The sequence below is a fragment of the Anser anser genome (assembly GCF_964211835.1).
Source record: "Anser anser genome assembly, chromosome: 5".
Classification (NCBI taxonomy): domain Eukaryota; kingdom Metazoa; phylum Chordata; class Aves; order Anseriformes; family Anatidae; genus Anser; species Anser anser.
In genome coordinates, this window is record NC_139725.1 from 4,258,695 (window position 1) to 4,285,416 (window position 26,722).

At 40.2% G+C, this 26,722-nt stretch overlaps 1 protein-coding gene across 1 annotated transcript; it reads left to right on the forward strand.

Moving 5' to 3' along the window:
• Positions 1-5,251: 5,251 nt before the first annotated feature.
• RIC3 (RIC3 acetylcholine receptor chaperone) lies at positions 5,252-25,638 on the forward strand. The gene is made up of 6 exons (XM_083838197.1): positions 5,252-6,179; positions 10,268-10,491; positions 11,811-11,889; positions 14,039-14,132; positions 18,715-18,860; positions 19,965-25,638. Exons 1-6 carry the CDS (start codon positions 6,050-6,052, stop codon positions 20,456-20,458), a joined length of 1,167 nt encoding a protein of 388 aa, XP_083694323.1. The 5' UTR covers positions 5,252-6,049; the 3' UTR covers positions 20,459-25,638.
• The last annotated feature ends 1,084 nt before the right edge of the window (positions 25,639-26,722 follow it).

Sequence of the window (26,722 nt, forward strand, 5' to 3'; positions counted from 1 at the left end):
GGTAGCTGTGCTCTGGTTAGTTCAGCCTGGTGGCTGGATCAAACCATATGTCAAGAGCTCGCGCTAATCAGGTGACAAAGTACCTCTGCTGGCAGTGCCATCTCTGCGACATCAGCAGAAGGGTCAGACATGCTTGCTCTCAGGAATTACCTTTTCTGTTATTTTGCCAGATTGTCATTTGTTGAGTTTGTTGAGGAATTTCCATTTCCATTCCTTTCTCTATTTTTTGTTGTTTTTGTTTGATTGATTGCTATTGCTATTGGTATTGCTATTATTATTATTATTATTATTATTATTATTATCATTATCATTATCATTATCATTATCTCTTTTAACCCATCATTCAGCTGGTTTTCTGGATTTTCAGAGATCCAGAAAGCAAAACTTTGATTCTCAACTGGCTAATAATACTGGTATTATCTTTTCCACTTCCTGAGTAAATTAATGTGCTCCATGTTGGTGGCATTCATCTTAGTCAGTATTCACGTCTAGAGGGTGCCCATCTATCTCCGGGCAAGGCACCCTGTGCACCCTTAATCGTCAAGGGGAGAAAATATGGTATGATCCATCATGTATGAAAGCAGACTTCCACCTATCATCAGATGAATTACACCTTAAAAGTACCTATTTCCCACAACACAACAAAAACGTGTCCCAGATGTAAACGTCTATGTCACAGGTATCTGAAACTAGCAACATTAATCTACTTCTCCAGTCTTACATGACCCCTAGCCTTTCCATTGTTTTGTTCTCTTTGACTTCCCATTCAACAGCATGCGAAGACAATGTTTTTGAATTTACATGTACCCCAAGCATGCCGTGGGCCATCCAGGTGCACTCATTGAAGACAAGGGAGCTCATCACGTATGAGATTGTGCCTATGGCCACCTAAAGAAGCAGTTTTTGTGAGGTTGTCACTGTCTGCTATACTGCATCTTTCCTAAGAGAGGCTTTTAGTAGGCAGTATTATAAGTACTCCTTAAATTAACTCTATCTGAGCCACAATGAAATCAAGACACGGAATGCAGAACTTTTATTTATAAGTAAAGTGAAAGTTTTCCCTGGCAATGGACAAAATTACCATCTAACGAGCTCTAAAGGTGGCAGGCATGTAGTAAAGAGGCCATGTTCTCTGGTTCCTACTGTACTAAATGCATCCTCTAGCTGAAAGAAAACAGTGATTATCAGAAAGTCAATTGTCATTCTGCCTCCTTAGAAAAATTCCCATTAAAGATAAAGCCAATTTTAATTAGATTAAGTATCCAATTACTGTAATTACATTTTTAAAAAATTCACATCATGAGGATGACCCTTTTTAAAAGGGTTACAAGAATAATTAGTGTATTCATATTAACCAAAATGTATTGGATAATATTTATACCCAGAAGGCAAAGTACATTACACATATTTCACCTTTGGGGAAAGCTTGCAAATGTTTTGGCAGTGGTATGAATATTTATAGGCAAGAGCGTGCTTTAGCAAGATTATATGAGAAAGCATTTATATGCTCACAAATTTTTACCCAAGGGTAAAGTATACATAAAATGTAGTGCAGAGATTATGGATATGCAAAGTACGATTTAAGCGGGGAATTTATATCAGTTTGTTTAATTAATTCGAGCAGAAGACTACTTCCTTTATATTTTTTGTGACAGGACGGCCCAAAGAATTCAAATTTGAGCTTTCTTTCTGCTGATTAATGACAGCAAGAAGGATGCAGAGAAAGGGTCTTCCCTCTGTAAGGCATCACCTGGACTACAGGTTAAGCCATCCCCTTTGACGTGTTCCTGATCACAAGGGTTGACGATTAAGGTGGAAGCCATTTCATCTGTCACCTTGTGAGACCATAAATGCATAAATGCCTCTAGTTTTAGCCACTCCTCATTTAAGGGCCACTTTTGAGCCACTCCTCATTTAGGGTCAAGCCCTACAGTTCTCAGCATGTGAAAGATCTGGAGGTATGCCGAACAGGTTTGCTCATGCAACAAAGACAAGACACCACAGCCTTGCTCCTGGCTACCTGGGAAGCACCAATACTGCCACAGAAAGCACATAGGATGTGAGCCATTTTTCACCACTTAGAATCATAAAATCATTAAGGTTGGAAAAGACCTCCAAGAACATCTGGTCCAACCATTACCTATGGCCAATATCCCACTAGACCGTGTCCCTTAGCACCATGTCCAACCTTTCCTTAAGCACCCCCAGGGATGGTGATGCCACTACTTCCCTGGGCAACCTGTTCCAATGCCTGACTACTCTTTCTGAGAAAAAATTTATCTTAATTTCCAACCTAAACCTCCCCTGGCGCAACTTCAGGCCATTCCCTCTAGTCCTATCACTAGTTATCTGTGAGAAGAGGCCGACCCCCAGCTCCCCACACCTTCCTTTCAGGTAGTTGTAGAGAGCAATAAGGCCTTCCCTTCCCCAGACTAAACAACCCCATTTCCCACAGCTGCTCCTCCTAGGACTTGTTCCAGGCCCATCACCAGCTTTGTAGCCCTTCTCTGGACATGCTCCTGCTTGAAGTGAGGGGCCCAAAACTGAACGCAGTACTCAAGGTGCAGCCTTGGCAGAGCAGAGTAAAGGGGGACGATCACCTCCCTGGTCCTGCTGGCTACACTACTTCTTCCGCTACTACACTTCTTCTGTTTAAGTTTTTCCCAAGAGCTCCTTGCTCATCCACACAGGCCTCCTGCCCCCCTTGCTCAACTTCTTTCTCTGAGGGATGCACCGATCCTGAGCTTGGAGGAAGTGGTGCTTGAATATTAGCCAACTCTCCTGGTCCCCCTGAAGGCATAGCACTGACAGTGCACTGCAAAAGTCTACCAGCTACACTCTCGAGCCGTGCACAAAAATCTTCTCTTCAGACTAGTGAGTGCAACATACCACGGAGGTCTTCCCAGCAAACAGTGCAGGTGTAGTGTAACTTAATTTTTGTTCGCTTCACAGTGAACCTGCAGATTTGGGAATTACCCGGGTATCACAGTCTTCCTCAGAAAAAAGCTCCCAGGCTTTCTGTTGGTGTTCGAATTTACCTAAGATGGTAGCATTTGGACTTCACTACTATGATACTCTGCAATGAGAAGCAAGCACATAAACACCTTCCAAAGCTAGGTGAGAGAGGCAGTGATGGCACGTATTTTGGCAAGGGCTAGATATATGAGGAGGCTTTTAAGTAATTTGTTAGTTTGATTAAGAAACTGGTTCCTAATTTACATTTACATCAAGGATTGTTTATTTTTACAGCAATTTATATGTGTCCACTCAAGAATGAGTTTAAAAAGGCTTAAAATGATTCAAATGAATCATTAAAATGATTCAATCTTCTTTCACATTAATTTTCCCATGATAAGGAGAAACTGGGAGAGCTGGTAAGCATGGTATAACAAAGAGATAGTAGATAAGTGGAAGAATATCAGGGTAAAATAAATAAGGAGAAAATGAAATTCTTTTTTAATGCTCCTTTCCAGAAGTCCAAAATAAATCATTTTTAGGAGATTGTTATCAAAACCTGCTGAATACCTATTATACTACCTAGAAAGTATTTTGCTATGTATGTGTTGTTTCTGAATACTGTAAAGTCTGTGTTTATATCAATTTGGAACTATAAATCAAACCACATATTTATGAACACTACCATGTATGCAGACATCATTCTGTGAAAACGTTACTTTCTATGTGACAGCAAACAAAATTCAAGGCAACCCAAACACCGCAAAGTCCGCTTCATAAGGCTGGTCTTTTTGAGGACTGTGTGAACAATCAGTGCCTTTGTATACTTGCATTCAGGTCAGAACACATTTATGGTATTTTACTTAAGCAGAAGGTAAAACTATCTAAAACATCCCCTTGATCTTCTTTGTGAGGTCCTGTTTTTATAGTTTTTTTTTTTGTATGAGTACAGTTCGACTCCACGGCAACCTAAATCAGAAGGATTTCACCTGCGACTTCCACAAAGGACAGGACCGATGCCCCAGTCTTTCACTGCAGGAACTCTATGTTTGGCTGGAGAAGAAAAATGGGCTTTATGAAGTCCTTTATTTTTTACTTTTTATTCCTCCCCCCCCCCCCCCATCTCTTGATGACTGAATACCTCACGACCTCACGAAGAGTCATTACATTTATGCTGTCTCTACATACAATCCCAGAATCAAATTTCTTGCTTTGCCTTTGAGCTTCTGTTGGCTTCTTGAGGGGTCATGGACTGGCTGCCATACTGGCCTTTGAAAGCTGGTGATTACATATGGAAAGTTAGTTTTCAAGCATTGGTTTCTCTATTATTCCTTGGTTTTGAATGGCATGGGGAAAACACTCGGAAACAGCTATGTTTCTTTCTTCCAGTGACCTTCCTAGGATCCAGACCTCATCACTGAAGAAGCCTCCAAATATCATTGTTTTGAATCGACTGCCTTGACAACACTCACAGCATTTCTATGGTGAAATCACTTTTTGAGGCCTAAAAGACTACAGTGATGCTGCTGCTCTCTTAGTTGTTCTCTGTCCTTTTTGTGCTTCCCAAGAGTTAAAACGGAAACAGAAGTGATCCACGAGTGCTTTGACAGGCCAGTTGTGTTCTTCCTGGTGGTAACCAGAGAACAACGACATATTTTTATCACAGATCGAGTGAATTATTTGTTTTTAGTGGATTCAACCACATTTCTGGTCAGGGTGAGGCTCCTTTTGATGCTCCTACCTGCTAACTTTGCCACCTTGGGCATCAAGAGCTGGTGGAAAGTTTAGGAGAGAGACATAATTGGACACCGAACTGATGGTACCCACAACTCTTATTTTCGGGAGCAGCAGTGAGGAGTGCCAGAAGTACTCCTGTAAGGAACCTGAGAGCTGGTGAACGACTGATGGGCGAAGGAACTGTGGAAGGAGACAGCCCAGCCAGGTTAGTCCGATAATGGCTAGTGGGAACATGGCCAAGGGCTGCCACGTCCCTAGGGCTGAGGTATTCAATAAGAACAATTACTGGAATCGTCAGTCCAGTTCCAGCTGTCCAGACAGTGGATATCTTTTCTGTAGTAATTTAAGAGTCTGTGGTATTCTGCTGCTGTAGTAGTCTGCAGTGCTAGTCAAAGTAATTCTTTTCTCAGCTCAAGTCTAATTAAGGGGAACTCTTGTGTAAAGTGAGTTAAATTCGGTAGTCACAGCCCAGGCCCCATGGAAAATAGTCTAATTCAACTACAGTAATATACTGTAATATAAATATAATGGAAATACAAAACCATATAATTTAATTTGACATGACTGGCAGTTTTTTGCTAAAGTCGGTAAAAATGAATGAGTACAAACAATGAACTTCCCTCTTTGCTTTGATCTTTTATTCTTAGTACAGTGGGAAGGTGGTTTCAGGATGACTTTGTGCAGTAGCGACCTAAACAAAGGCATTGACAATATGCAAATTCCGAGCTCTCTCTTCAAACTGTAATTTTTAAATTTCAGAAGATAGTTGTAGTACACTGAAGTAATTTTAAATACATTCTGGACTTTCCCACATCCATCCTTTGTGCTCCAAGGCGGACGATCCCATCTGGGGAACCCAAGCTGGTCAGGGCCTAGAAAGGCTTTTTCTGCTAAGTTTTTTTCCAACCGTACGAGCCCAACAGCCCTCACAACAGCAGCAGCCCTACTGCAGGTGCAGGGGCACCCATTTACAGGCTGTTAGGGCAGGGGTCACCGCTCTGCTGGGACCTACACCTGCTCTGAGCTCGGTGAGACGCCGCAGAGGGCCGCAGGCTCCTTCCTGCCTTCACTACCACCAGCACAGGCGCTGCAAAAAAACCTTCGGGGGAGGAAAAAAGGGGCAGTGTAGATTTATTTTACGTATTTATTTTTTTTTCCGTGGTAAGTCTGTAGTGCTACAGTGCAGGGTGGACACCGTGACGGGCTCACAGCGACCCAGAGGACACCCCGCACCGCCGCCGCTCCCCTCAGGGGCTCGGCGGCTCCCCTCAGCTTCCCGCCCAGCGCACGCGCGCCGCCGGCGGCGCCTGCGCGGAGCCCCGTGGCCGCGTCACGGCTCGGCGGCGGCGGGGCCGCCATGGCGCCGTCGGCGTGCGGGCGGGTGGCGGCCGTGTCCTGCCTGGTGCTCTGCGCCTCCCTGCTGCTGCCGCGGGCCTTCGTGTCGCGGGGCGGCGGGAGGACGGAGCCCGGGGCCGCGCCGCCCGAGGGTAAGAGCCCGCTGCGGGCCGCCGAGGCGAGGACGGGTCTCCCGGCGCTGCCGGGGCGCTGCGGGGCGGCCGCAGCTCGGCAGGCGCTCGGTGGTTTGTGCCTCTCACCTTCCCCCCGGTGCGCTCGGCCCTTTGCTTTCACAGAATGCGATTTTCGGTGTTGCAGGTCGCGTTTTGTGTCCCCTCTGTAAGCGGGCTGCCAGAGTTACAGAAATCGCGCGTTTTCATGCCGCATCTTCTTTGTTGTGACACGTCACTTTTCGTTTGAAAGCTTCATTGTTGTGTTGTTTTCTGTATGGAATGCTGCTGGTATTTCATAAGAAATAAAAGTTCATTTAAATCATCCTCATTGTTCAGTTTCCTAATCCCGTATCCCAAACGTGGTTTCCATGCGCCATGCTCATGCAGTCAGCGTGCTACGTGCTGCCCCCCGGCACGCCCTGGCCTTGCAGTCCTTCGAGCCTCGTCCTTGCTGCCTGTCCTCCCGCTCTGCATGGCCTGAGTTCTGGAGGCGTCAGGTATTCAAAATCTTCTCAAAAAGAAGCGAGCAAAGAACTACCAGCGGTTTAAAAAGTACTTCTAATGTTAACCATCATAAATAGATGTCAACGCGTTTTGTAAAACTACTGCGTCGGTAGTTTACAAAGAACCTTACAGATGATGGCACTAGATTTGCAGTCAGTTTGCATTGTTACGAAGAATAAAGTGGGGCCGCTCTTACAAGGAAAGTACATGAGTGGTCAGACGGCTCCTTTGCCCAGCTGGGAATTGTGCAGTGCACGCTTTAGCTGCTTGCGGGTGTCCTTACTTGAAGGAAATTGAGATGGTCCCGTTTTGGGTAGTTTGCGTGCTTTCCTTCTTAACCTCCACCTGCAAAAATTAATGAAAATGTTCAAACTTTTGACTCTGCCCATTAAAAACAGCTGTGTGGTGATACAAAGTAAGGATTCCAAAATTATCATTCTTCCTGACCTTTTTTGAGTAGGTTTCTAAAGTTGTGGTTTCTAGGAACACAGCTAGAGCAATTTTGTAAATGTCCGTGAAAGGAATGCACGATGTTCGTCCAGCTCATTCTAATGTTACGCTGCCAGATTCAGAAGTATTTATTTATAAAAAACATTCAGAACAGAAAAATACAAATGACTACATGTAGAAAATAAATCTAAAATACGGGTCTAGTCATAGGTTTTAATGGAAATAGTGATCTCAACAATGAACCGAATGTGAATTTGTAGTGTTATAAAAAGGACAAATTATTTGGGAAATTAGAAGATGTCAAAGAAAAACAGCAGTGTGACAGTGTCTTGAAAAAAAATAACTGTTAAGAAAACATTTCTTTAGAGGTTATTCTAAACTATCATACCAAACACGTAGGCTATACAAGAATATCTAGAGGGCAGATACTTCTAGTTTAGAGAAGATAATTAAGATCGTGGAGGCCGTGTGTCTTTCCATCTGTTCCCACTTCTAGCCTGATAATCCTTTACCCAAGTCATCTCTTTTGACAGAAAGAAAACAAAAGTTTTATGAAAATAGGCTGCTGAGAAGGGCAAAAGGTTCTTTTTTTTTTTTTTTTTGTAGCCCAAGATGGAGGTTTCAGTATGAACACCTTGCCATTGCTGGTTGCCAGAGAGGGAGATCTCACATGTCCTGCTTAGCATGAGCTTTGCTTAGAGCCTGGGTCTTCTTTAAATAAAGTCCAGCAGAGCGCAGGAGAAAAATGTACAAAACTCTTGAGTTTTGGTTTTCATAGCAGCTTTTTCAATTTGAATTCCCATGACAGTCTGAAAAAGAGGTTGCTTTTTCATTCGCTCTGATGAAAATTCTATCCAAAAAAAAATGTAAATGGCACCTGGCATCCCACGCACGGGAATCAAAGTACGGTTTGACACTGTACTCCTGCAGAAGAGTTGAGACAGTGTTTGGGAGGAGAGCACCACGGCAGTGCCTTTCAAAGCCGAATGGACATTTCGGGGAGCTGCTTGTATGCAGCGGCCTTCCTCTTCCCACAGAACCGCACACGTGCTGCTGGAGCACTCGCTGTCATGGCTAGGGAGCAGATTGTGCAGCACGGAAGCACCTGACACGTGCCCGTCTGTGGTCACGCGAAAGTGTCGCTTGATTTTTTCGACGAAGGGTGTGCCACTCTCTCCATTTGGGAGTGGTTTGTTCCTTCCCTGGAAGTGCAGAATCTGGACAAACATCACCTACCAGTGTGTTAGGGTATTAGTGTTGTGTTTTTTTTTTTTTAATAGCACCAGTTAGGCTGTTTAATGGACGGTGGCATCCACATTTCTGCACATTTCCATTTATAGACCATGTATTCGACAGCTGTTTTGCACATATGACTTGCCTGTGCTATCAATTTCCTCTACTGTTTGCATGGGTTCAACAGGGAAGGTTTAGCACCAGAAGCCACGAAACTCCACTTTAACATTATTTGGATAACGAAATGACTAGCGTGTGTCCCCTTGGCCTGATTATTTTTAGTTGAATTCAATCTTTTAAAGCAGAAATGAGGCCTCATGAAAAATGAGAAAACTAATCCCTTTAAATACAGTTTCACCTTTGTCAGTTATTTTCTGTGCTCTTTCCTTTCTTTTTAATTGATAAAGAATGGTTGCACGAATGTAAAATGCTTTACAAAGGCTTACATGACATTCCTACTGTAGCAATGGGACTTTCTTGTAAATAAGATGCTCTTATTTCCATCACAGGCCTTGAATAATTCACTAAATTAAAATGCTCAATAACAGTTTCCTCAAAGTTAAGTCTGAGCTAGCCTGAGAGCATTTTTGGTCAGAAGGGCATACCTGCTCAGTTTCATTAAAGCCTACAGCAGTCAAAAAATCCATGTCATCACCTACAAGAAAAATGTTTTAATAGCAGACCTTCACAAGTTATTGATATAACTTCCTAACATGTTTACTGTAATTTTCTGTGCTCGGGAATTTAGCTATGATGGTGTTTCCTAGCAAGAGCAAATGTTAATTTAATCTAATTTTCTGTTGTCTCGCTTCCAATAAAGGTACCTGCAGCCGGGTGCTTCCAGAGGTTAAGCTAGTTATTTTCTGCGTGGTTCCAAATCTGGTTTCTGTTTTCCTGGCAGGGGCGGCCACTCGGCAGCCGGCCTGGGGCAGCGTGGCCGAGGGCTCACTTCTGTCTCCTTATGGTGCAGGGGACCGTGGGTGCACGCCCCAGCTGGGCAGGGAGGTGGAGAGCAGGATGTCAAGTACACAGGGCAGTAACAGTGAATTTCGGAGGAAATTTGGTGAACTGGTGGCAGCGAGAAGCTATAATAACTGTGTGAGCTTTAGTGAGATTCTGCCGCTGTTGTGTTGAATGAAGCAGTCCGTAGCACCATGTCTGGCTCTCTGCATCTGTTTACGCTCACTCTTTTTTTTTTTTTTAATTCCCTCTGCATCTCTCAAGGCTAGACATCCTTTTTGCCTCTAAAGTGCTGAAAACAGCATGATGCACGCTTTATTTCATCTCCTTTCTGGCATTGCTTTACCCAACAGTTTTTGGGGGCCACTGCCTTTCTTCATCTTATATTACTAGGTAAAATCAGATGTATGCTAATTTCTACATTAATAGCTGAAAATCTGTACTGGGCTAGCACTGCAGTCACGTATCGGTACTCCAGCTGGGTTTATGCATTAGCATACCTTTGCATCATAGTGGAAAAAAACAGGCTGTGGTGATTTTTTGAGCAGAGAACCAGAAGTAAGAATGTTGGTTTTCACCCTGCTAGGGGTGGTGATTCGTAGTGTCTTTGCACAGGTATATGTACTTGGTAAACTCTGTGCTTTGTTAATTGCCCTGCCAGCTTTTTCTCTTCCTAAAATCAACAGAGTAATTGTGCTTACCTAACTCCTAGCACTGCACATAGTAAATGACTGAGGATTGACTCTACAGACTTAGTACTTATGGTCCAGCGGGTTACCTTTTTCATCAGTGGTGGTGTATTTAAAATTAGAGAAGAGAGATCAGCTGTACCTGCTCCAGTTTTAGGCTGCATGTAAAAGGGTGACAATTATTAGAAGAAAAATAATTGTTTTTTTTTGTGTGTGTGTTTTTTTTTTTAGGGAAGCTTGGTCGCTTTCCACCAAGGATGCATTACCAAGCCACCCCCGACAGCCGAGCTACCCCTCCTTTTCCAAGGTCTCACCTTGCTGAAGCAGTTGCCAAAGCCAAGGCTGGTGGAGGTGGTGGTGGAAGCACTGGTGGAACTGGGAGAGGTCTTGTGGGGCAAATTATCCCTATATATGGATTTGGCATCTTCTTATATATCTTGTACATTTTATTTAAGGTAAGACCAACATACATTGAAAAGTCAAGGATATATCAACTAAAAAAAAAAAAAATGTTAGTCCCATTTCTGTACCAGATTTCATCTCAGCTTTGCTCAAAAAAATGTTTAAGCTGGACCTTTGACTGGTACTTGAAAGATTGGTGTATCCTGTGTTTTTTGCCATTTAAATACTGTAACTGAGTGCAGCAAAGGGTTGCTGTGATCCTGCATTGGTCTCTGAGCTGTGAAAATTTTAAAGGATTTATTTTTCCTGCTGGAAAATCCGTATGTCTTTTCTTATGTTAGATTGATTTTGAATATACACATAGTATTCTTTTATATCATGTATTATTGCACATTATTTATTCTGTATATGTCATGAATTTTATTATGCATTTAAAGTGGGAGAGATGGAGTACCATTACTGGATACCTTCTGGAAAAAAAGCACCATGTTGGTGGAGAGGGGGAGTTTGTAAGGTTGCAGTGACCACTGGAACCAGCAAGGAGCTGGCTGAGGAACGAAAGTACAGCCCAGTGTCCAGTCCCACTCAAATATTTCACATGTATTTTGAACTTCTCATAGCTTTTTGTGGCACAGATGTGACATACATGTAGGTGATTACAGACAGCTGCTGTGGAAGGAAGGAGAAAGGGACAAGCTCTTGAAGATTTATTTATTTTTTCCCGTTTGTGCTGGGGCTTAAGGCAGACTGACCAATGTCCAAATAGTTGAGCCTGCTCTGGAGAGAGAGTCTCAGGCCGACTCAAGGAAACATGGTAAATTGGGTAAACTGATCAAATAGAGAGAAAAGGAAAGAAATAGAGAGCCTGCAGCTTCTATATAGAGCCAGCAGCATAGAGCCATCTGCAAGTACAAAGTTGGTAAGGAATAGATGGCAGAAAACACTGCAAGAGAGACAAGTGGGGTCACATATAATTCCTTCAGAACCTTTCACTTTCTTTCAGAATTATTTCAGAATAATAATTTCTTCCCTCCTATACACAGAATAATTACAAGATCAGGCCATTTGTTGTATCAGATAAATGTTCTAAAATTAAGAAGTTATTATTAGTAAGTTATACTTTCATTATGCTTCAATATAAAATTCCAGGTAACCTCAGGTAACATATTCCAAGTATCTTTTAGGAGTTTTCAGATGGGAAGGTTCTAGGCATCATTCATGGTTGTCTGTTTTTGCTGCTGGGGATATTATTCTGTGATTAGTTCCTAGCGTAATTTTAGCTTTCTATCCTTTTCTTTACTCTTTTGCCTTCGGGCCTTACGTATTGCTATTGCTGTAACTCATACAGGGGTCAACTTTTTTCACTTAACAGCTGGCTTCCAAGGGAAAAACTACAGCTGGAGAACGGAAATGCCCTACTGCTGCACCTGGAAATATGAAGAGGAAAATCAGTAAGTACTATTTCTAAGTTGCATCTGAGTAGCTGTTCACTGTAGAGTCACAGTCTCACTGGGTTCTTCAAGTTCTGGACACATTGTAAAGCTGCTGTTCCACTATGTTAGGAGCAAGCCAGGACTCTGTGCTGGAACGAGCAAGTGTTAAAGTGAATTACTGCACCATTACTTTCTAATCTTATTTTGCTAATGAGAATATACAATAGTAGCCTTGGAAGCCCCCTTGGAAGCAATGTGTTTTCATGAGGTTCACTGAATTAACTGCACCTATTTGCTGAAAAGCGAATATAACTAATGATTAACAAATGGCTAATAGGATGTCCATCTGTAATCATTCTATAATCTGTAATATTCTAGTAACAGTACATAAAGATATTGTTAAAAGCTAGCTTCATTATTTTTTTTAAATTTACAAATTCTTAGCCATCAGCAGGCTCGTCCCCATATTTTAAATTCCGTTTGCAGTGTTCAAAGTTTTGATGACCACAATGTAAAGAAAGCAGACAGTATTCTGAAATGTTACTATGATTTTAGCTAAACATCACTGAGTTAAGAGATTCATCTATTTGTAGACATTTATTAGATAAATTAATAAACTTACTTTTAATGATTGTATTAGTTACCGTATCAGTATTTAAATGTGTTGTGTTTAGCTGGCTAAATTGTAATAGGAAAGAAAAGCACTTCAGGTTTTATAGAAAGTGCTAGCAGTAAGGTAATGCTCTTAACATAGCTGTAATTATCTTGACATTAATGTGTGTATTAGCAATACCTAATACACTCAGTACTATGGATTGTATTTTCAGTGTACTGAAATTGTATTTTCAGTGTACTTGTACTGCATTGTGCTTGGCAATTTTGTGCAATTAGCAACAGCAATTGTAATTTTTTCTCTAATGCTTGGAAAGAGAAACTAACTGTGCAGTAGGTTAAACGTTTACCACCATTATAGCTCAAAGAACTAGTGATGAAAATGGTTCTGCCTTTTTCTAGAGCTCTTCATTTGTATTCCAAAAGCATTCGCTGCAGTCAGCAGCAGAGCAGGGGACCCATCGCTAGACTAGGAACCTGAAGACAGTCACTGCTTAGTTACTTGGACAGAGTAATTTCCTTTCTCTTTGCCAAGTTCCCTTCTCCTATTTTTAAAATCTTTGGAATACAAAATAATAACCGCATTCTTCGCAGAACAAAGATCTTTGCAAAATCAGGATGTTTGTGGATGGTTTTCTCCATTGCTACTTTGTCAGAGTTTCACTGTGTCTTTGTGCTGCTTACATAGGTGTGTCTGTAGCATCTGAATAGTTAACTAACCCAGCATTTGTTTTGCAGTCAGTAACAGTGGCATCTCAGCTACAGGATTTTCAGCATAAGCTACGCATGCCAAAAAGGAGCTCAAGCTCAAGGATTTTTGTTGAAGTCCATGCTGTTGCATCTTTACGGTTAACCCTTTTGACTAGATTAAAGCCAGTATGGGTGTTCCTGCACGTATGCATGCGTGCACAGTATTGTAGTATGGACACATTTTTAGAAAAAGGTGTAACCACAGAAAAACAGTGCTTTGCTCTCCATAGTCATATGGCTAGTTGATATGCATCCCAATAAGCCTGAACAACCATTAGCCCTCACTGCCTACCCTGGCAAACCTGTGCAGGGTCAGATGGCACCAAGACCATGAATGTTACTCTATTTGACAAAGATGTGATTTCTTAAACTTTAGGCTCATTTAAAAATGCTCAAGTGACCTCTGTTCCCAAAGACTTAACAAGTAAATTCCACAAGAACTATTGATTTTGCACCACATAGTTGACCTACCTTTGGTTGCCTTAGAAAAAAAAAATATATATATATATAAAGCATATTCTGATACCTAACTTCAATCTCTGGGGCATTACAGTGGCTCACTCACTCTGCTTATTGGGAGATTGCTCAGGAGCCTTTAAAGGAAGGTGCTTTCTGTGTCCCGTTACCATTGGCAATGCTCTTCACAATTATACCATGAAAAGTAGGTAGAACTCATTAAGCTGTGTGTTTTGGTTTCCTTACAGCCAGTTTGGTTTGATAAAGCCTACACTACCTGTAATTAAGGGACAGGAATACATTTTAAAAGCTCCCACGGACAGATCTTGGGACTTTCTTTGTTTTACAGCTGACTATGAGCTCACCCAGCTCCAGGAAAAACTGAGAGAGACCGAAGAAGCTATGGAAAAATTAATCAACAGAGTAGGCCCTAACTGTGACAGGTATGTTTCAAAATACAGCATATTAGGGTACAATTCTTTTCTGACTTAAAATTGAACTTTCGTACATTGACTATATTAAAATAGCATTATTGTTTCTACTTCAAACTGTAGAAATTTGATTTTAAACATCATGCATTTTTGTTCAGCAGTCTTTCTCTTTTCAGGGCCTATATTTATAATAAATCATTCTTTCCAACTTCACTTTCCTTAAGCAGAAGAGCAACCATCTCTCTCCTCCCACTTTTGCATACTGCATTATTTGGAAAATAATGACAGCTATGTCTAAACTGAAAATAAGATGTCTGTATTTGAAGTGCAAAAAACAACCTGTTTTATCTGGCCAGTGTAATTTTCTGAATGATTCCCAAGAGAGCCATTTGTTTTAGGGTATTTTCCAGTGCAATGGATTACTTTTTTTTTTTTTTATAAATAGAAGTGATGTGATAATCTACGTAAATGTCTGTTAATATCTCCATAAAATATTTGTTTAAGGTCAGAATTGCGTAATAACCTGATTTCATAACCAGTAAATCCATGCATTTGCTTAGAAATATAGAAGAGTTGTAAAATCGGGATTTAAACATTTGTTTATTCATGTTTGCCATATATCTGAGATCACTAGTCAACATTATAAAGAAACATTGATAGCAAATGTATGTTTTTTGTAAGAAGTGTAACAGCACACCAACAGGACAATGCATAACTGTAATTTTGAAAAATTAAGTGCCAGGAATATCAGGGCAAAGTCTGCAAGCAAAAAAGATATCTGTTTAAGTTTTAATGCACGTTAACGCATGTTCTTTGGATCAGTCAATGCCTCTATTTTAAACCATTCTGTAGAAACAATTCTGTGCTAAACTTGTATGTTATATTCATTTTGCTTCAAAAAATGTCCTCTGTGAGCACGTAGTTTTGTCCACTTTGCACCATGAGCTCTGTTGTGGCTGTAGTAATTTCAGCAAGGCAAGGTGCCAAACTTGCCTGGTTTAAGCAAAGTTCCAGTGGGAGAACCCCTAAACCAGCTAATGAAGCAGAAGGGCACTATTTTCATTATCCTTACTCATCTCTGTTTTGAAGAGCTAATGCAGTGCTTTATGCTTACCTTTAAGCTGCCAGAAATAGGCTTATGTTCTGCCCAGATATAGGGGCATATATCTCAGTATAGGACTTTTTTTACTGATAAAATGGGTTTAGCGCCTGATCCAGTATTTGTTCCTCTCAGTGCAATTGGCTGAGAGCCTTTATTTAGTAGAGCTTCCCTTCTTTGTTCACCCAAACTATTTATATACATGGATCTAGAGAACTCAGGGAAAATCAGAAACTGAATCTAATAGTGAATTTTGTGTATAGCCTCTCTTTAAAAGAGGGGGGGAAAGCACCTCTAAATGGAGCAGATAGCTGTTTTTCAAATACACTTTTTCAAATACACCCAAGCTTTGAAGCTTTTGAGAGAGAAAGATCATATTCTGTGGGATGCAATTTTGGGTGCAATTTTAAAATGCAATATAGTGCATTTTAATAATGATTATTTTAAGATCATGAAGAAAGAAAAAACAAAATACCACAAAACAGTTGACATGTCTGAGATACCACCTTAGATTGTGGATATTCACTACAGTCATAAGAGCTCTATAGGAAATATCCTGTTTCAGTGTGAGAATAAGAGAACTTTACTATACCTGCTAGTGAGTACTTTGGGATTCAGTGTAAGCACTGACACTATGAAAACAGCTTTGTTGGAGATACAAACTCAGAGGGCAAAAATTATGGCCTTTTCTTAAGCTGTAAATGTTTTGCGTCTGTCCTGTTAGTTTTTATGAGTACATTATATCCTGGTAAATCTCCTGTATGCAGGCAGCCAGATGTCTTATACATTGCCAGCATCCTACAGTTCCTGAAGACTTTAAAGGAAGTAGAAATATTGCATTGGCTTTGGTTTTTCCCTATCTACAGGGAAATTCTTCTTTCAAGCAAGATATCTGGAGTTGGAATGGAGCTATGACATACTCACAGAGACCTTGTGTTGCAGTAAGAAAGTAGTGCTTTCTGATGGGAATATCCAGCCCATTAAGAATTCCTGTATGAAATGCCACTGTTATGCAGCTGCATTGATTGATCCTATTATTTGAGCTAGCATCTCTCTGCACTGTGCTAAACAGACAGATCTAGCTGTCTTTATTCAGGTGATATATATTCAAATTACATACACTTCTGCCTAGAAAAGGAGGATTAGTTTGGCAGTTCTATTACAGCTTCTGTCAAAGGCAGCTAGCTGATGAAACCATTTCTTTTCATGTGCCAATTAATTCACATCTCAAATTCTTCATCTGCATAACCCAGTCTTTTGGAAAGATGCCATCTCACACCTTTGCTTGTTCTGCGCAATAAACTGCCACACAACTTGATGGGACTCAGTGCAGCCTCCATATAGAGTTGGGACTGCATCAGCTTCACAAACTGGTAGGCAAAGCCCCCTCAGGGGAAGCACGGAGAAGTGGCAAGAACAAGATTTCTGGCATTTCAGACTTGCTCTCCATCAAACAGTTTGTGTCTGGATAGCTGCTAGTGACACAAGAGGGCTGACTCCCGAGCTACATTCTGTTAACAGACAAGGGTGTGTGTAACTGCACAAAAGTCAGCCCATGGTCCACACTTGGATCACCACTACGCAAACCAGCAGCATGATGCTAATGTCTTTGACTTTAAACCAGTATGGCACTACTGCCTTCAGTGGAGTAACTATTGTGCATGTCATCGTCATTCCTGTATATGTAGAGTAGCATGAATACCTTTTAAGGTGCTGCTCTATTCTAATAAGAGGAAAAACTGAATATGGATGCTGCAAGTTTTCAAGTTTATGAGAGTTTTGGCACCTGTCACAAGGTTTACATAGAAATTTATACCTAAATCCAAAATCATTTATCAATTTCCATGTCCACCTCCCCATCTCAGCCCTAAGTTTACTAAGCAGCTGTCTACTCTAGATAAAATAATCTTGGAGATTATCTGTCTGGTGTGAAGATCATCAGAAATCTGTCTGACCTCACATACCACCTACAGTTCAACATCCTGTGTGTGCCAAGAGCCAACCTCTCTGAACAACTAGGGGCTATATGGATCCTGCCTAAAACACAGCAGGATTCAGAAGAGAGCCAGAGTAATGTTTCAGTTCTGTGACGGGCTTGAGTGAGTACTTACAGAGAGATCAAATACCCTCTCAAGAACAACATGAAACACAAGATGAAACAAGCAAAACAGTCAGAACCATTTTCTCCCCAAAGTACAGCCAGTGATCTTTCTTACTCTAACCTCCTGAGGGCTTGGTAGAGCTCAGGCCTACTACCCTCTAAATACTGTCTTGCCTGTAAGATTTTCTTGATTTTTTTTTCCAGAGAAAATAGGATGTAATAACTACATAATCTTATCTGTTGGAATCATTTTGTTATAACAGTAATTGTATTACCTGAGCAGTAGTAATCATTTTGGAATCATTTTGTTATGACTAGTAGTAATCATTAGAATCATCAGTGTAAAACCAGTCAAAATTATACTTTGCTTTTAATCTGATAAAAACCTCGCTCTGATTCTAAAGGGCAAGTTAAAGCTAAATCTAACACCCTCTTAGCATTTTTAAACCTTCTGCTCCTCCAGACCAGGCATTATTGTTGAATCTGTTTGACATAACAACGTCTTGCCAACTGGCTTATTTCTCAATGAGGCCTTGCAAATATAATACCTTTAATGGTCATAATTAGGGCAGCATTAGACTCTTCAGACTAATGTTTGTGTAAGCCATTTTGATTAGGCCCACATTCTACAATTTTATTTAAAATGTTGCTTAGGTTCTGATTTACATTTTCTTACAATGCTTCAAACAGGGCACAGTTCTCTAATTCTCACTTAAAGACCAGGAATTTCTGTAGTGTCTTCTGTATCATAACTCTTGCTTGTGTATCACCTTCATCTTGCTCTTGTGCTGGCTGCACCTGCCTTCCTTGATCTGGTTAAGTTTCTAGATAAATGGATAAACCTTTGTACTGAGTTGAAGTGCAGACCACAGGCAGATGTTGAACAGTGATCATGCTGTATCCATATTTCTTCAGACTGTGCTACTCAGAGGGCCAAAATGGTTGGGTCTGAACTTAGCAGTCTGCAGTAATCATAGAATCATAGAATGGTTTGGGTTGGAAGGGACCTTAAAGGGAGGGGACCATCTAATTCCAACCCCCTGCCATGGGCAGGGACACCTCCCACCAGCCCAGGCTGCCCAAAGCCCCATCCAGCCTGGCCTTGAGCACCTCCAGGGATGGGGCATCCACAGCTTCTCTGGGCAGCCTGTTCCAGGGCCTCATCACCCTCTGAGTAAAGAATTTCTTCCAAGTGGCCAATCTACCCTCTTTTAGTTTAAAACCATTCCCCCTTGTCCTAGCACTGCATTCCCTGATAAAGCGTCAGGGAGTCCCAGCTTCCCTGTAGGCCCCCTTTAAGCACTGGCAGGCCGCTGTAAGGTGCCCCCAGGGCCTTATCTTCACCAGGCTGAATAATAGTGGTCTGAATTCTGTTGTCTAATGTTTTCTACCAGGACCCAAAATGTTACAACAGACCAGGAAAAAAGGTTACTTCAGCAACTCCGAGAAATTACTAGAGTTATGAAAGAAGGCAAATTCATAGATGGCATCTCTCCTGAGAAAGAAGCTGAAGAAGCTTCTTACATGGAGGACTGGGAAGGTAAGCAAGAGCCTTTCTAACCGCTACCCTGATGAGAAAAACTGAGCAAGGATTACTTTATATCCAAAATCCTTTCAAAATTTAACTTCATTCTTCCTATTCAGAAAGTGCTTCTCAGAACTTTGCAAGAGGTGGTTTGTTTTCCCAACCACAATAGGAAAAAAGAAAAAAAAAAAAAAGAAAGAAAGAAAAAAAGATTCTGAGTCAGCCAGCATTTTCTTTAGTGTAAAGACTACACTGTCTGCTGCCAAAAGTGGCATATGAATATTCACATATGCTTCATCTGCTGCTGGGTCTTGGCTGCTGTGGCTTTATCTTTCCCTTTATTTGCAGGGCTAGATTTCACAGAAAATCCTAAAACCCTTGGAAATTTGAATCAATATGTTTTGGATAACTTACAATTTTTACTTTTGATTTGTTTGCTCCAGTATTGTAAGTGTCACCTCCAGGAAACCTGTCTGTTAAAGATTCCTTATTATAATGTCCTTTCTGTTCCTTACTGTTTACTTGTCACATAAATGTGTTTTCAAGACATCCTAGTTGAGCTGTTTGCTTTCCGAATTCTAAATGCATCTTTATGCAGACTTAATTCCTTGCTCCTTAGGAAGCTTTCAAAAATGATTCAAAGTATAAAGCATAAACAGCTGCCTCAAGCACTGTTTTCTGAAATCAAGTTCATAATCCACTTTATAAAATGAAATGCACAAAGGCATTGACTCATATCTGGTTTCCAACTTTATAAATAATATGCCATTTATTGCAAAAGTCTTAAAAATCTGTAGACAGGAACAACAACAAAAAAGAATATATTTGAAGATCTAAGACACAATTTTCACCTCTTAGCTCCCACAGCTTTCAGCAAAGCTCAGATAGTCATTCCTGAAAAACTGGGTTGAAATCCTGGCTCCCTAAAATTCAGTGGAGTTTTGTCATCATCTTCCAAGAAGTCACATTTCGCACGTTCTTGCTATGCAATTAAATAGATGCCACTTACACTGTCAGTGCTAAAAACAATTGTTCTAATGCTTCTGCATCCGTCACTGAAATCAGTACTATTTTAAAATTCTGTTAACATTTCAAACCACATGTCACTTTATTCTTAAGGTTACCCAGAAGAGACCTATCCCATCTATGATAATTCCAATTGCTTCAAGCGCAAACGGGAAACAATCCTGGTAGATTATCCTGATCTCAGCCAGCCCTCTGCAGAAGAACTGGCCGAAAGAATGGAGGGCATGGAAGATGAGGATTACCTGTGCAATGAAACCCTACTCTCTGGCCTCACCATGGGAAGGGACAGCCATGATTTAATGCAGAAAAAGGATGAGGGAACTGGCATTAGTGAAGAGGAGAGGGACCATCATCACAGCCAAAGCATTGAGGAGTGTTGTTACTGCTATGAGGAGGAGGAGGATCCTGCTGTTATAGCGGAGAACGCTGTATTCCACTCAGAGAGCTGCAGTGAAACAGAAGAGCCAGCCTCAGAGGACCTGTTCATGGAGTCTGACAATGAAAATGCGGCACTGAAAAAGCAAAAAGCTAGTGATTCAGATGAAACAGGCATGCTGAGAAAGCGCAACACAAAAGGACATGAGTAATAGTGACAATATGTGAATGTCATCTAGGTGGTGACAGTAAAGGTCATAAACTGTCAATTTGTGTGATTTTTGCTTCTGAAGAAGAAAATTCTTTATTCATCTCCGTGTACGAATTCCATTCCCACAGTAACAATCACATCATCCACCCGAACTGCAAGCCAACACCCTTTTTCATGCAGTCTTGTCAACTTATTGCTGCCTTGCCAGGAGCACTTTGTCCTTCCTTTTGGAAACTGATACCTTGAAGAAGATTATTCCATTCATATATTTGTGTGTTTTTTGTTTTTTTTCTTTCTGATTTTTGAACAAGCAGGTGTTTTTTTTTGTTTGTTAGTTTTTTTAGCCAAGAGTAAGCCAGATATCTTTCCTAAGAAAAATCTTTTTTTTGTGTGTGTTACCAATTATGAAAATGAATCAAATTCAGATATAGTTAAGAGATTATCATGAAGCTGTAAGAAGAATGTAAGAAGTAATGTAAGAAGTATGCCTTCTTACTCTTAACCGATCAGCAGAACAGACCATAGTCACACAAGTCGTTCTTTCTCCACTGTGTCATTGCTGCTGGAAGCCCAAGAAACTGTTGTTACTACAATATATGAAACTTAAATGTTACCACAACCCACAGCCCATTTCCCAGTTTATTTAATGCTGTAAGACCAGTAGCATAACCTTTTTCATGTCCCAAGAAAAGCATAAGCAAGACTGAAGCATAATGAGTTTTCATTGTCTTTGCCATAGTCATGGTGAAATGACTTGGTGAAACTCCCAGATGGGCACAGGAATCAGCCCATACATTGTGTTATAGAACATTTAAAATATCCCTGGTGATTTGCTCTTGAACTTTGGAAGTACTAGAAGTACATTTAACGGTTCATTTGAATCCATGCATATCTTACATTTAACGAACTACACGTGTAACCACTATGTACCAGCTGTATTCCCAGATCACCAGGGCATATCTTGAGCATAAAAAAAGCATTTTGCCCTGCACACTCAGATTGGGTTTGTTGTTCGGTGGATGTCTGCTTTTGAGACATCTCTTTTGTTTTTGTTATCACTGATTTGTTTTCCAGGTTACAACTGTGGCCTGATGTCTACATCGTATATGTCATTCATAAAGAATTCCTGCTTACAGAATTAAGGAATAAAGAACAAAACTAAGTTCATAGTAATGGAAGACAGAAAATAGAGGAAATACATTGAATACTCTGTTTTACTAGGAGTGTATTTCTTTTAAAATCATTCTGTAGACCAACTTTTATTTTTTGTTTCCTGGACCCCCTCAACACTGTCCTTCTCTCTTCACTGTGTCAGTAGTTTGAGCCCTGTCTCTGAGCTGAACTCGTGTTTTCTTCACTGGGAACCCCTGCTGGGCCTTTACAACACCCATGAGTGGATATGCAGAGTTTCTATCCAAGCCAGAATCTCTGCAGGTGAGAATAGCAATTGATAATTTTTCTGCCTTAGTCAGTGCCCTTGAGCTAGAGCACTAACATCAACTGATACCAGTCGCTGGCAGGGAAGGCTATTTTCACAGTCTTTGCCTGCTAATAGAGTCATATACTTTGCAAAAGATGACTTTTATCACAATCTTGTCTAGCCAAATACTTGCACTGGCAAAGGACCTTGTCCTCATTTGAAAACCACGTTTCATTTAGAAAACACATTAATACCAAAGACAGCTGTTAAAGGACTGTATTCATTCCACTGCAAGTAACAGTGTCTGTCTGTCCCATGAACAACTCTCTCACCATATAAACACTCCTAGGAGTCGCATGAGTGAAGAGGCAGAGTGCAAATGATAAGATAATGGACATTTCTGCTTCTTCTGTAGAGGTGGTCAAGATGGACTAATACAGCTGCATGACTTGCCAGGCATATAGCCTTTATTTGTTACTTACAATTGTTAAGAGAGAGACATTTGTGCAGGCTGCTGTGGACGTAGCAGTAGCCCAACCCATTGCCATGAGAAACAAGGGTGCCATCTTAAGTCTACTGCAGCTTATAGAAATACAGACCTAGAAAATTTTACCTGTCTATACAAATATATGCTTATGTCGTGCTTCAAATTCCAACTGCTTATAAAGGTATATGAAATTTAAAAAAATAGTTTCATTTAAATTTGTACGTTTAACTTTGTGCAATATATTGTAAACACATGAAAAAGTGGTGTCACACATAAAGCATAGGGTAGAATTTTTAGCTGTTTTCATACATTAAGAAGCTAAAATGTAGTAAATTGTTGTGAACAACAAAGTCCACACTCCAAAGTGCGTTAATTGTAAAACTCCTGCAGACTGCATCCAAATGCTCTTGCTCCTAAGGACAGTTCAATTCATGACAATATCCAGCGAGTCACTATTTGTGTGCATTGCACTGGATTATGCACACAAATGTGGGATACACATAAACAGTCCTGTTAACCTTCTGGTGGTCGGTGTTTCCATCCTGACTAAACAAGTAGGCTTACCAGGCCTTGAGACAGCACTGACTGTGAAGACACCCATAAATTTGATTGTATCTACTTAGCTTCTGAGTGCTGCATTAGTAACGACTCAAGAACTGCAGAGGAAGACCCAACAGCCAGGAAGGTAACATGAATACCTCTTGAAAAAAAGAAAGGGAGCGACGCTTGTAAAACAGCACATTTATTAACAGTATATTTTGACATGAGGTTTTCTGAAAGGAGAATTGATGACAATGAACTAAGGGCCAGATCACCAGAGAGACTAAGTAATAGCAAAACCCCAGCATTTTAGGCACCCATCGGCCTAGAAGAAATTCCAGTTTCTAAGCATAACACAGAGTGTGAGGCCCCTTACTGTCACACACGGCCCAGCTAAGCAGAGAACTGTTTTGGCCAAACACCAGGAATGCCAAAGGGAAGACTTGCCCCTAAAACAATTAATTCTAGACTTGGAGGTCACTCAGTTTATAAATGTCAGTAAGAAATTTGTCAAGCACTTTAAGGGCTGTCCCAGCCTTTCCTTGTGGAAACTAGGGATAAAGGCGGCCTGTGATAATGACACTCACTACAGTAGTGGGAGGCATTTATAAATCCTCACAATGTGACCTGGAGCAAGGACCATGAACCTCAGCTGTCCCCCAGGTGTGGCCTAATCAATTCATACATCCTTTGGAGCTGTTCCACTTGCCCTGGTAGTTAAATTATCCTTGTATCAGCAGGATATATATCAAGAAACTGTGTGTGACGTACTAATCTTTGAAACTAATAAAAAAAATTTAACTCCTATGTCCAGTCTGGTTTTTGACCTTGGTCCCTTCCAACCTCCCACAGTCCTTGCTGACAGGCCATTTTTGACAGAGAGAAGGCCAGAACCTCTCTGCAGGCCCCTTACCATAGGTAACAGCAGAACTCTGATCTCTCCTGGGAGTTAGTCTGGCAGGCCACCGTGGTCGCTACAGGGACACCAAACACGTTGCACTGGAGTGTGAGAAGAGAAAGAATTCTATCACAGCACTAGTATTTAAAAATAATAAAAAATTCCCCTCCTAGCACAGAGACCAATTGTTAGGACTCCTTTCAGTACCTGTGAGACAGATAATTGCTTCATATTCCTTTGCAGCACCAATTGGCAAATATGATACTAATGCAGGTTGACAGTGCGGTGCCAAAGAGTCTAAACAGCTCAATCTTGATTACCTTGGCAGCCCCATGGAGAGTACCAGTAAGTGCTCTTAGGATGTGGCCAGTGATATGTCACACAGAAACTTATCAGGAGCCTTCAAACTAACACTCCTCCTGTTTATCTGACACTTCCTTTTCTTTGCTTCAGCTCCCCTACCTGCCCTGAAACAGAAGTGTGTATTTATGTTTTAGAAAAGCATCACCTCTGAAGCGTGCCCAGCATTCTCAATTATTAATTGCTCATTTTTAGCAGAGAGCAGTTGTAATTTGAAGAAGAGTTTATGTGAATAAAATTAGGATTCTGCCAAGAACTTCTATTAAATCAAAATCACCGGTCAGAACACGATCGAACCTGGGACGCAGGAAAAAATATGGAAGCTCTGATGGAATCCCACTGAAAGCAGTCAGGCTTATTAACAGCACATTCTCCTTTACTTGCAGTATTTCTTAAAAAAAATTAAGTGGCTATACTTTTTATTAGTGCTAAAATAAATAGCACATTGTTCAAATTAAATATCTGATAAAACATTCACTAACACAGAAGTGCTAATTATTCCTGGGTATTTGTTAATGGTTACAAATAATTCTATAATTCTATAGGATCAAAAAATAAACTATGAAATATAAGATCAGCGCTGGCCCCCAAAATGCTGTAAACAAGATTATTAATTAAATAATATTTGTGTAACAAATAAACATGTAAGAAGTTTATTAGACTCTTTGCATCAAAAATTAGTGATCTATTAATGATTTATTTTGCAATGTTTTTTATACTAATCACATATTTCAAAGAAAATATATGCAACATCAGATGACACAGACCAAGTATCCAGTGTACAAATACAGCTGGAAAGATTGGTCTAGTCAAGTGATTTTTACCAGCTTTGGAGCATCACCAGTTTTAGGGAGGGGCAGATTCCTAGAAAGCAAATAGACATCTGACAGTAGGCTTATTTTTCTCAATGACTTTTCCAGGATACTTTAAGTACAGCCCAGACACCTTCTGTCTGCTGGTAACTACTCTTGCGATCAACCACCTATCAAAATGCAAGATTACTCCAAACATATGTTGGGTAATATGAGAAATTTCTCGAAAATGAGTAAGAGAAGGATTTCTACAGTGTGTACCAATTTCAAGTCTTTAAGAACGCAGTTCAAGGAAAACTGACAGACTGAAAACGTGTGTGGATCTGGTGAAGTTGGATTTGACATATAACTTTTTATGGTTATCGTTTTTGTTTGGAATCCGTATTAGCATTAAAGCTAAAATTTCAGTTAAAACAACACTGGAAACTCCTTACGTTAAAAACCTCCATATTCTGTGTAGGTATTTTATTAAGGTATTTCTGACACGGGGTATGGAAAGACATAGTTTTTTCAAACAAATTAAGTTTAATATTTTTGCACAATGTTCAGTATTGACAAACACTGGAAACTATATGACGGAAATAATGTAAATTATATGAATTATGTAAATTATGTGAAAGTAAGAAATTAGTCATTGTACATACTGGTAAATAAACGTACTCCAGAATACCAAAGAGTTTCTTTCTAAAAAAATTACTTAAAAAAGCACATTCTTGCAGGTTTATCTAAGACTCCATATAGACCTGAACCAAAGTGAGACACTTAACTACTCAAAAAAGAACAGGACAGTCTTGTGCAGTCATAATATATTACAGGTTTTATGAAAAAAAAAACCATGACTGGTTCACAAGATTAAGACATTTTTTGCCAACTTTGTTGTTTTCCAGTTTTTAAACCTCATATAATTTAAAGGAAAACTAGACCATAACATACTCAAATGTTACTCTATATCATTGGTTTATTTAAGAAAGGCAAAGAGATGAATTAGAAAATGTTTACTTTGGGGATAAAAAACAATTAATGGAACTGCTTTTTCATTGTGTGGGTACAGAAGCATCCATGTAGCACCTACATTTTCTACTTCTAGTAGTTTAAGTAAACAATTCAGAATCAAAGGTGCATTTTTCTTTACAGACATAGTTCCAACAAATTCTAAAATGTATATTTCTACAGTTGCTCCAAACACTGGATCTTTCAGACCATCACGTGCTGCATGGAGACAGTGTTGGGAAAGATAACAGTTCAGTGTCTACCAGGAACTCTCACAAAGTAACCACATCAAAAGTATTTACTTTCTAAAGATGCATCGCATTATAAAACATCCTCCACAGATATATCTTCTCTTGTTGCCCTACTCTTGAGTGTAAAAAACTATTTGAAAAGGAGAGACAAAAGCCCCAGTCTTGTAATGATGGGGTACGGATGGGCTCAGTGCATGGATCAGTCTGACTGAAAAGTCAGCTCAAAGGAAAAAGGAAAAGCAGACAGTTACCTATATTAAATACAGACATTTGTATGAAGAAATTGAAGAGTTTTTTTAGCCTCGTCCACATACAATTTCAATTAATCAAAATTATTTTAAGAGAATTCAAAAGACAGTCTTTTAGAGATATCTTGCAATAATTAACTCCGAGACAAATTAATATAAGCGCTTATGCTGACAGTGTGCACAGTGGGACTGAAGACTGATTAAACCCTAGATATAACTAATAGAAATTTTTTAAGACTATGTAATGTATGTGTGCACA